The sequence below is a fragment of the Colius striatus genome, chromosome Z, assembly GCF_028858725.1.
Source record: "Colius striatus isolate bColStr4 chromosome Z, bColStr4.1.hap1, whole genome shotgun sequence".
Taxonomy (NCBI): Eukaryota; Metazoa; Chordata; class Aves; order Coliiformes; family Coliidae; genus Colius; species Colius striatus.
This window is the reverse complement of record NC_084790.1, coordinates 28,189,987-28,202,142: the sequence shown is the minus strand read 5'-3', so window position 1 is coordinate 28,202,142 and position 12,156 is coordinate 28,189,987. Positions and strand designations below refer to the sequence as shown.

Here is a 12,156-nt window from a genome sequence, read left to right as displayed (position 1 = left end):
ACTCTCCTAAACATCAAGAGGTATTTCTTTACATTTTAGCCTGTAGCATCTTTGTCTTGCTGCTTGCCAAAGATACAGAGCTACTGGAGTGGTAAACATCCTGGACCTCCACAGGCAAGTTAAACTACTTTCAGATCCTAGTTCTGAACCATCTAGCTAAACAAGTAACAGCGGGTAATCCTTAAAATCTATAGGTGCCTCAAATTTATGTTTATACCAGTAAAACATATGTATTCCCTGAACTGATGAGATCCATGCAGTGCTTCTAGCTTTTCTTGATACTTTGAAGTCAATGAAACCAGCACTAGCTAGTGCCTACTCTCACCTTAATCTCAGGGAAAACAATGGGCAGTTTGATCGCACATGCTGAAATGTCCCAAGATCTTTGAAACGTACATCTACCACACAGAGATCTACTTTTACACTTACATTCCCAGTTTAAGACATCTGGTTGAGGATGTGAAGGTTGGGGGCAACTTTGGCTGCAGTGACAGTGAGATGGTGGAGTTCAAGATCCTGCATAGCAGAAGCAAGACACGAAGCAGGACTGTGACCCTGGACTTCAGGTGAGCTGACTTTGGCCACTTCAAAGACCAGCTTGGAGGAATCTCATGGGATAGGACTCTAGAAGGTAGGAGTGCCAAGAGAGCTGGTCAGTCTTCAAGCACGAGTTCCTCTAATGCCCAAGATCAGTGAAAAATCAGGAAAAGAAGGCAAGAGGCCTTCATGGATTAATAAGGAGCTGCTGGAGTGACTCGGGGAGAAGAAGTCTACAGAAAGTGGAAAAAGGGCCTGGCCACGTGGGGAGAGTATAGGAAAGTTACCAGAGCACATAGGGATGAAACCAGGAAGACAAAAGCCTTTTTGTAATTAACCCTGGCAAGGGAAGTAAAGGCGAACAAGAAGGGCTTCTTCAGGTACATCTGCAGCAAAACGAAGATTAGGGAGAATGTGAGCCCACTGCTGAATGGGGAGGGTGCCCTGGTGACAGAAGATGCATAGAAGGCAGAGCTACTGAATGCCTTCTTTGTCTTTACAGCCAAGGCCGGCCCTTGGGATGCCCAGCCCAGGGGCATACTGAGATAGTCTGGAGAATGGAAGACCTTCCCTTGGTGGATGAGGGGGTTAGAGACCTGTTAAACAAGCTGGACACCCATAAATCCATGGGTCCTGATGGGATGCACCCATGAGTGCTGAGGGAGCTGGATGATGTGATTGCTAAGCCACTCTCCATAATTTTTGAAAGATGACAGGCAAGGTGCCTGAGGATTGGAGAAAGGCCAATGTCACTCCAGTCTGCAAAAAAGGCAAGAAAGAGGACCCAGGAAACTACATGCTGGTCAGCCCCACCTCCATCCCTGGAAAGGGGATGGAACAACTCATCCTGGATGCCATCTCAAAACACATGAAGGAAAAGATGGTTAACAGGGGGAGTCACCACAGATTCACCAAGGGGAAATCCTGCTCAACCAACCTAATATCCTTCTATGATGGCCTGACTAGGCTAGATGAGGGGAGAGCAGCATATGTCATCTACATTGACTTCAGCAAGGCTTTAGACACTGTTTCCCATAACATCCTCATCAGAAAGCTCAGGCAGTGTGGCTTGGATGAGTGGATGGTGAGGTGGATGGAGAGCTGTCTGAATGACAGAGCCCAGAGGGTGGTGATCAATGGCACAGAATCAAGTTGGAGGCCTGTGGCCAGTGGAGTTCCACAGGGGTCAATTCTGGGACTAGTCTTGTTCAACATCTTCATCAACAACCTGGATGATGGGACAGAGTGTACCCTCAGCAAGTTGGCTGATGCCACCAAACTGGGAGGACTGGCTGATTCCCCAGAAGGCTGTGCTGCCATTCAGTGGGATCTCAACTGGCTTGAGAGTTGGGCAGAGAAGAACCTCATGAGGTTCAACAAGGACAAGTGCAGAGTCCTGCACCTGGGGAGGAACAACCCCATGCACCGGTACAGGCTGGGGGTTGACCTGCAGAGAGACACCTGGGAGTGCTGGTTGATAATAAATTGAACATGAGCCAGCAATGTGTCCTTGTGTCCAAGAAGGCCAATGGCATCCTGGGATGCAACAAGAGGAGTGTGGCCAGCAGGTCCAGGGCAGCTCTCCTCTGCCTTGGTGAGGCCTCATCTGGAGTCCTGTGTCCAGTTCTGGGCTCCCCAGCTAAAGAGGGACAGAGAACTTCGGGAGAGAGTCCAGCGCAGGGCCACTAAGATGATCAGGGGAATGGAACATCTTTCTTATGAGGAAAGGCTGTGGGAACTAGGGCTGTTCAGCCTGGAAGAGACTAAGGGAGGAACTCATTAACACAATTATTTAAAAGATGTATGTCAAGAGGATGGGGTGGCACTTTCTTCTGTAGTGTCCAGTGACAGGACAAGGGGCACAAGCTGGAACACCAAAAGTTCCACTTAAACATAAGGAAAAGTTTCTTTCCTGCAAGGGTGATTGAGCTCTGGCACAGGCTGCCCAGAGAGGGTGTGGAGTCTCCTTCTTTGGAAGTTTTCAAAACCCACCTGGACGTGTTCCTGTGTGACCTGATCTAGATGGACCTGCTTTAGCAGGGAGGCTGGACTAGATGATCCCTTAGAGGGATCCTTTAGAAGTCCCTTCCAACCCCTCCCATTCCGTGATTCTATGCCTAACTCTTTACTTCAAGAGTCATTTCACAGAACAAGTAACACCTGAGTAAATGGACATAGCAGCAATGGTAAAAGCACAATAAATACCCTGGGCTAGTCCGGGAAATGCGTACACACTTGGTTAATGACTATCACATTCAAAGAACATATAAGGCTTTCCCCAGAATTTTGCACCTTCTATTTTAGTAGCAGATGACAGACCTCAGAGCTGTACCATACTGTGTGGCCATCAAATGCTCTCTCCCTTTTTAAAAAACCCATGCCTCATGATGCTAACTCTTCCCACTTCTCCCATTTCTATCACTCATTACCTAAGTATGGGCAGAAAGAATTGTCCTTATTTGTGTCTTTCTGAAACTGCTTGCTTAGTTGGTCAGTGAATGGGAGTGATAGTGCTATTTGTGTTTCTTTAATGAACTGCAGTGTTAGATGCCTTTATGGGTTTTCTAGCACTAATTCATTTCCCTGACTGCTATTACAAATCAACAGGACACAAAGAATCAGCCACTACAGGCTTAAGATGACAAAGTATTTTAAAACAATAGTCCTAGTCATGTGCAGCATTTTTGCAGGATGAGAACATGTCAAAGCTGCGAATCAGGGATGGAACTATGTTTGCTGTGATAATCATAGGTACATCCTACCGACAAGGATTGCCATATGGCTGTGGCATGGTCTTCTGTTGCTGGACTGTCTTCTCTAGTCTGAAGAGCGAACTTGCACAGAAGTTTTTGTACCAAACTCACACTGCTGTTGTGCCCTAGGACTGTAATACAGACCACCATGTATCCTGAAAAGGCATTTACATGTGTATTTTGATGATAGAATGGAAAAAGAAGCAAGTATTTTTAGGAAAACAATTTCTGTGAGCCTCCAAGTCACAAGTAAATTTTGGACTGCAGAAGTCAACACACCTTTTGCTCCCAACAGTTCCTCTTCCAACTGGCTTCTGCTGCTGGAACTGCAGAAAACACTGAGAAAATGAGTACATATTCCCAGGGAAGGGAACAAGCTTATAATCTCAGGGCACAGCTTGCTTCCAACAACAGAGCTCTTTGCTGCCAGGCACTTGAGAAGTCAACTGGAGAAGTTTCTGAGTGCACCCTTCCCAGGTAAAGCTCAGAATATTTGGAGGCCTACAGTCTAGTCCAACAGCTGCTAAAACCACTATTTTCAGTGAAATGCCCAATACACTGGTAACAAAGACCTTACTTTTGTACTTTCACAATCAAAACAGGCAGTGGGCAGTTGCTAAGGGGTTTTCAAGGACTTTTTGTTTTAGACTTACAGGATGGTTTGAATAGGAAGGAGAGTGGACAGGGCCTAATGTTCACTCTGGTCTCAAGGCTACTGCTACAGAGTATCCTGAATTTTGCCAGAGATGTAAAGGAAATTATATAACATCAGGCACACTTCTGCAGTTTCTGTCAATTCGGCCTCCACACAATGACACCGTGTTTGGTCCAGAATAATGTAAACAATGTCTTGCACACCTTATATTTTCCCTCCTGTGTCAGCTTTTCCCTACATGTTCAGATTCCATATGCCAGAAGTATTCCCCAGGCAGATTTTCCCGCCCTTGCTCATTTGGTTGAGAATTCCCCAGTGCTGCAAACAGGAAGCTGCTCTTCCCTGGAAGGCAAAAAGTTGATTTTTCTGCCCCTGTCTTGGAGTGTACCCAACTAACTCTCCCTCTTGTGAAAGCACAAACTATTGCTCCTCTGTCCTGAGCTCAAGAGCACCCACATCTTGCCTAATCTGGAGCAAAAGAGAAGCGATGAGCTCTCTCCAAATCAGGAGGTAAGAAAGTTTCCCACAGACAGATGGAGGAGTTTGGGGCCTCTGGGGCCTGAATATCCTCTGTCCTGACACTCCTTTTACCTATAGGAACATACTTTTACCCAACACAGAGCATTTCCTGTGACAAACCCCTGTAAATTCTGGCTCCTCAATGGCACCGTTTTAGTTTCAGTTCAGTGTCTCCCTCTGAACATTGTGTGCACAAAGCCCTGATGCAGCAGCTCTGCAGCTAGGCCAGGGGGATAGAGGCCCAAGGTTTCCTTGGCACAGGCATCCATGTCGGCTGGCCAGCCCCCAGGAAGAGGTGCTTTGGAGAGGGAGAAGAAGCACCTCCTGCCGTGGCCCCTTGCCTCCTGGCACAGTCCCAGCTTTGAAAGAGAGGCACACACTTTCCATTCCACACTTTGCTCCTTGTCTCTTTCCTAATATCCTCCTGTTGTTTTATGCCTGGCACAGTTTCCTCACCCCTCTTCTCTGCCCTTCCCAGTTCCAGCTGAAAAGGGTGAGAGGTGATTGTTTTTTCTAGGTATGCGACTCCTCTTTGCTCAGGAGATAATAGCTGGACATTTAAAAGGAATGCAGATAAATTCTCTTTTAATAAGCGGTCTAAAGGAACATCTTAAGTCAGGCTGGTATGCAGAATCTCCAAGCCAATTTGAATGAGTGCTTGCCTCACTGCTCTGGGTTGGCCACTTTGCTTAGGAAAACAACTAATATACCATAGAATAAATGTTCTTTAAAGAGGCAACAAAACAACACTATGAAAATGCCAAAAGAGCCTTAAAATTGACCTCTTCAAATGCCACATCTTCTAGTTTGACACCTCCTCAGGCATCAGTGGGCTTGAGAACAGGCATGCTGTCTGCCACCCATGCAGAGATGGCCTTTTCTGATCACAGAGATGGCAGGACTGTGCTTTACAAAAGGCTCTGCTGGCATTAAGATGCTGAATGACTTTTTTTGCCGATTGTCAGATGCTTAGAGCAGATTTAAAAAACCACAGGCATGTGTTTTACCACCAGCAGCGGGAAGACAGGCCAGGTGTGGTCCTGGAAACAACAGACAGGCACCAAAAAGGGAGAGCAGGCCTGGTGGGAGGCAGTAGCATGCCTGCCACGCTCACAGCTCAAACCTCCCACCCAGCTCTGCCAGCCCGGCCTGGAAGCTCTCCAGACCTGGAGCTATTTGGAGCTCCCTGTGATGATTATATCCAAGTGCACAGCAGCTCTGCAGTGCAAATAACCACACACTGGTAAAGAGAACTACTTATTCTGTGTCAAAAATAGAGAAAAAGAAAGACGATGGCTCTCTGTGACGCACGCAGGGGCACCTCTGAGGAAATCTGTCCCTAATGTCAGTGTGAGTCATTGCTCTTCTTGCGAGAATTTTTCCGCTCAGCAGGGCTCTCCAGGGGGATTTCCAGAGACAGGCCATGCCTCCCAAACCCCCAGGCGGCCAAGGGAAACCACAACAGGAGACTGCACAGTCAGAAAAAAAAAGACAAGAGGTACCTGAAATTTGCAATCACTGCAATCCATGCCAGTCTCTGGCTTTCAAATGTCTCAAAGTTGCCTATCTCCCCATTTAATAGATGTGATAACAAGGGAATAGAAACACACAAATGTAGCTGACAAAACGCAGCTGGCTATGCACTGGGAAAGCTCATCAGTAACTCCTGAATACTAGCCCCTGCCTCCCTCCACTGTATGCTCCTCCTGTATGTCAACCAAACAGAAAGAGGATTTTCCTGATTCAATTCTGAAGAGCCATTTTCAACCTGAATCATTACAATATGGTGTGTTTTAGGAGTTTCTCTTTTCATTTCCAAGATACCTTTACCAGTGGCCAAGACATTTCAGAAATGCTTCTACCCACTCCTGGACCCTGCTATCAAGACAATAAAGATGGCCTTTGAAAACATGCCAAGCAAAGATGTCATCACATGAAGTATGTGGAAGCTTAAAACAAAAGAAGTTGGCTTGATTTACCTCTGTCTGACACTGCATCAGGAGACAGCCACTGCCATGCCTTGGCACAGCTTTCTGTTGAAATAGTTGCTCTCTTAAGACAAGAGGTTTGGCACAACACAGGGTTCTGGTCTTTGGACAGTCATGAGGACCTAAGACTGCAAAGAACATTACTGTGTCTCAAGAGACACGCTATTGCAATAGGAAGAATTTTCTTTGTTCTGCTAGAAATAGCTGCAGTTTCCACTTCCAGAGAGGCAGGACCACAGCTCTGTGCACAATGTACGTTCTGTTGAGAGAATTTCCCAATTAGTAACATGACTTATCAGGTTATCTCTCAGTTCAAAGGCGATCAGACATGGTAAATAGATAGGTTCTTTGTTGTGCTGCCAGATGGAAAGTCACCCTTTCATAAGGGAGATAAAGACTGACAGGATCCCTGTAAACCTGCACAGCCATCAGAGGCCGCAATTTGTGTCAACTGGTGACTCAGCTGAGGTCTGAACAGTCAGTCTGGTTACAAAGTGTCTGCCAGGGCTCTTACCTGGTATTGTCAGATCCTTCCTGCCCAAATATTTTAACACTTAAGAAGGATTCTCTAAAGACATACACAAAACACAACCCTATGCAGACAGAAAAGCTATCAGCAACTGCAAATAGAAGAAGAGACTGTAGGAGGGCCTTAACAATCAACAAAGGCCTGGGGAGAGGGAGAAGCTTCAGTCTTGCCAGCTTGCCCATTTTTCATAGAATTAAAGAATTTAGCAGAAAAAAAGTGTTTCATTGTATCACCATTATCATCCTGCTAAAACAAAAGCATTTGCTGTCTGAAATTCTAACTGCCTTCTTCCTGCCCTCACTAATACAATGCCTACTAACTTGCAAACTCTGTGCTCCCCCTGCAGCAGAACAGAATCCAAGAACAAGGAAGATGCTTTCCCTCAGGAACTGTGTGATGTGCCTGACTTTGGGGTATTCAATCAGATCCTCTCATGAAACTGGCCTCTGGCACAATCATTGAAGCATCAGTGCCAGGCCACAAGGCTGCTGGGATTAAATTTTTGCCATCTCAAGAATAAAGTATTTCCTGCCAACAAGCTCATTTATGGATGTGTCAGACTCAAGCAAAAACTCAAGAGGCTTTGTGTCCATTGACACATTCCATCATTTCATCAAGAAGGGAGAAAGAGGAAAAAAAATTCCTGAAGTCCCTGGCAGAAAGTATTGATGTTTGGCTGAAACTGGACATGTCTCTAAATTAGTGGCCTTAGCCTGCAACAACACAAATCCAGATGTAACTTTTACAATATGGAACTTGCAGATGGTTTACATTTCTACTAGTTAGCATGGTGGTCATAGGAGAGAAAAGCAATTTCTGTGGGAGTCCCATATGATGGGTTTTAGAGCTGAACACTGCTTATGGGAAACGCTGAGTCCTACTAGAACAAAATACATTATAGAATCATAGAATGGTAGGGGTTGGAAGGGACCTTTAGAGATCATCTAGTCCAACCTCTCTGCAGAAGCAGGTTCACCTAGATCAGGTTGCATAGCAACATGTCCAGGTGGGTCTTGAAGACCTCCAAGGAAGGAGATTCCACACTCTCCCTGGGCAGCTTGTGCCACTACTCCCTCACCTGAACAGTAAAATTGTTTTTTCCTATATTTAAATGGAACTTCTTGTATTCCAGCTTCATCCCATTACCCCTTGTCCTGCTGCTAGATACAATAGAAAAAAGGGATGCCCTAACCTCCTGACATTCACCATTTAGATATTCATAAATATTAATGAGAATCCCCCCTCAGTCTCCTCTTTTCTAGACTAAACAGCCCCAGTTCCTGCAGCCTTTCCTCATATGAAAGATGTTCCAGTCCCCTGATCATCTTGGTGGCCCTGCACTGGACTCTCTCCAGCACTGGGAATTTATACCCTATAATATATAATTTCATAAATAATATACATATATAATATAATAGATTATAGAATATATTATACATAATTCATATATAATATATAGTTTAATAAATTATTGTGAAATAATAATAAATAAAATATTATTAAACAATAACTATAATTATTATTAAACCATAAATTAAGAACTGCTCCTGCCTTGAATTTCTGCTGGTGAGCACTACCAGTGACAACTTGGGGAGCCTCAGAAAATGCTGCTGGATTCCAGATTTACGAGAAAATCCACATCTGTGGGGAGAAGACAGGCTGTCTATGTGCATGAGACTGTTCTGCTGCAAAGCCATTTGTAGACTATGAACAATTAAGTGTTTCCAAACCACACCAACATCCAAACTGCTGTATTTGAGTTTCACTCTCATTCAATTAACTGAGAAAAACCTGCCAGTTCTGCAACAACAGAAGGACAGAATGGGAAAGCAGCAGAGAGGGGAGCTCCCAGGTTTCTGGGATGGGGACAGGATGGGGAGGAAGCAGCAAACAGGGTTGCTGATTGACACCATATTCTCTGACAAACAGAAAGACTCAAGAACAAATGGATTTTTGCCCCTATCCTTGCAGCTGCTGTCCCCTGCACCAGAGTGTACTGTCTGGAATAAGACAGATAGGTCCAATTGCTGGATGTCTGCACTAAGTGCCACCAATGCTGAAACACTACTGAACACTGGCATTTAAATGTAGCCTCTAGAAAGTAGACTCAGTGTGCGATAGTCAGTTGTTTTTCATTTTGGTCTATTTTTCATTTTGGTGGGTGAGGAGGGTGCCAGGGGAGCCACCTGGATCTCTCCTGGTTCACACACAGTGCCAGCACATGTTTTCCCATAAAAGTGGGAAGAGCTTCACAGCACTGACACATGCTAAGAGCAAAGAGTTAAATCCACTTGGTCCCTTGGTTTCCTGCATCAAGAATAAGAAATATTCAGCAACTGCCAGACTATTAAGTAAATGGTATGAGATGTACCAATTCTGTGGTGGTAATGATCTTACATATTTACATAATGCCTTTTAGTCTTAGGTGTCCCTAGGCGCACACTGTAAAGATGCACCTATGAAAAAAAACACTTCAGGAATCAAATACCACAGCTATCTGAGAGAGCATTCCACCATTAGAGAGGGCGTAAATATCAGAAAAGCAAAATATGCTCTTCTCAGCCAAAATTCTCAGTAGCATTTTGGACAGGTGCTAAATACAATAACCAGATGAGGTATCAGATAGCTGTGTCTTAGAAAAGGTGGAACAAGTACTGAAGTAGCTACTGAAACAGCGAATATCTTTGTCATGAGGTTTACCATGTAGCTGCTGCAGTGAAAACTGCTGCACAAACAAATACTTAGTTAATGTATAATTGCACTGAAAGCTTTGGCTTAAAATCTGGCCATTGATAAAAGCAGTTTGTCAAGACACCAATTTTCTCTCTCATTGCAAAGCTAAAGATTTAAAAAACAACATTGTTCATAATTGAACTGTGGCTCTACTTACATACTCAGGAGGTGAATGCAGCATCTGAATCACGAAAATCACTGCAATTCCCTCTCCAATAACTCCTACCTGGTTCTCATTTGGGACCAACCTCCTTAACCAAAGATCCCACTTCAAATCCTGTCCTCACCAAAGGTTTTCTGCATGCCCTCAAGCAAGTCATGTCACTATTTTGTGTCTCATATTCTGGCCTGAACATGGACATAGCTGGCATTTTGAGGGTTTTTTAGGGATACAGTTAATTTGAGCTTTAGAGAACCTTTTGTCTGCTGAAGAACAAGAGAAAAAGAGAGGGGAAGGGTAGGAGAACCTCGATCCTTTTCCTTCTCATGGGGGAAAACCCATGATCACTCTTAACGCCACTTGAGGGTAAGAGTGAAGGCTCAGAACTAGAGCTTGGCCTGGACCTGCAGAGCAAACTGTCCCTCTGGTGAAGGAAGCTGCTTACCGCCGAAGTGCGTTGGTTAGCTCGGCTGCCAGTTCGCTCTCGCTGTACGGCCTTAGTTCAGCCAGTGTTAGTGGTGGTGCTGCTGTGCCATCGCTGCACTCCTGAGGGAAGAGGAAAGAGAAAAGGACACCTAATTTGAAGTTACTCACCACTTTGATGAGAAAATTCTAAAAACCTTAGTTCACAGCTAACTTTAAAGCAGAGGCAAGATAAATGTTGCAATGTCACAACGACATGGCAGTGTACCAACACACCAAGAAACAGACAGATTAGCGCTTCACTAATCCTCCTAAATGCTACCTAAACCATTATAGATCACCCACTTGCAGAATTCTGCTACACTGTGCATCACTGCTGGTGCCTTACATTACTTTGACACCACATTTGAAACAAAAAAATACTGAATCAAATAATTCAGATGATGACTTGCCAGAAACAAATAAGAAAAACACAGTTACATGTCAGCTCTGGATTTTGTTTTAAAACATATTACCAAGGTTTTCTGGGGACATAGAACTAAAATAACAGGATTAAAGCTTTTCCAGGTATCATTATTTCCTCATGTAAATTACTAATGCCAATGCATCTCTTTATTTTGCACTACACCAAGGGGGAGAAAGTTTTTACTCTCAAATCATTACAAACTGTCTGACTTGGAAAAAGAGTCTGTCATTACAATGCTCCAACTGCTTCATAGAAATGAGCTCTAATTTTTCATATTTTGTGTCCCAAGCAGGGAGTGCTTTGACTCTCTTCTATTTCCAAGGAGCGGCAGCAGGCAAGGCACAACACAGCAGTGTGTATGTTTGGCAAGAAAGGCTTTGCTACACTTCTACCCAAAATGACAACCTTGTTTTAGTCCGTAGTTAACAGGAGTTCTGCAAGGTCCTTATAAGTCACAGAATGAAAGAACCCAACAATCGGAGAAGAGAGAAAAAATGTACATATAGACAAAAGAGGCTAAAGACTGCTACAGGGAGGGGTGGGTTACAGTAAATTCTGTTTATGCCCATTCTGGAAACTTGTCTCCTGACCTTGCCCAGTTTATCTTTGCTTCCACTGCTGGTTGAGCTGAGAGACCTCATTCTCTGCTCTTTTTGCTCTTCCACTTCAGACTTCAAATGCTCAATGTGGACGAGGTAGGCCTGCTCCTGGGCTTCTCGAGTGCTCAGTTTCAATTCCAATGCCTTCTTCTCCTTCTCTAGCAGGTAAAGCTGTGCCTTGAGCTCTGCCATCTCCTCCTGTTGAAGAAACAGTGTTAGCTTCATGGGTCTACATACATAAAGGAAGATGAGGTTAAACAAGGTTTTCATCCACATACTAAAGTGATCTTTGCATGGAGAACACTATGAAGACAGAAGACTTTTCATAATCACATAGTATATTTGTCAAAAGACAAGTATATCTTGATAGTAAGTGGGTATGATGATCTGTGCCGTTCCTTAATCAGCCTCAGAAATAAGATCAGAGACAACAGAGCAGTTAATGTGGTGCTGAAATTGAGAGCAGCAGGGACCTGAAAGTGTTGCCACTGCTAAAATTTCTTTGGTTCTACCTTGGCGTTCAGAGACCCTTGCCATAAAAATAGGAGGGTCTGACTTTCTTGTCAAACAGCTCCGTAAGTGTTAGGTTCCAGTTCCTTATTTATATGTGAGAATTACAGTTGGTTTACCTCATTGCAGTGGAACAGGTTTGACGGACTAGGACACTGAACACAGATGACATGCTCCTGCGTCAACAATAGCCTCTGTGACAGAGTTAGTCAAAAAGGGTAACTGGGTACGGCAGATGGTTCTTGTGTGTAACTCTTCTGCTACACTGATATTTATGACTGTCA

General features: G+C 44.3%; 1 protein-coding gene across 1 annotated transcript in view; it reads right to left on the bottom strand.

Moving 5' to 3' along the window:
• The window catches only part of MCC (MCC regulator of WNT signaling pathway), a 200,925-nt gene that overhangs the window by 6,392 nt on the left and 182,377 nt on the right, over positions 1-12,156 (bottom strand). Inside the window, 2 exon segments of the mRNA XM_062017600.1 lie at positions 10,320-10,420; positions 11,354-11,560. Coding sequence (XP_061873584.1) covers positions 10,320-10,420; positions 11,354-11,560 — 308 coding nt within the window.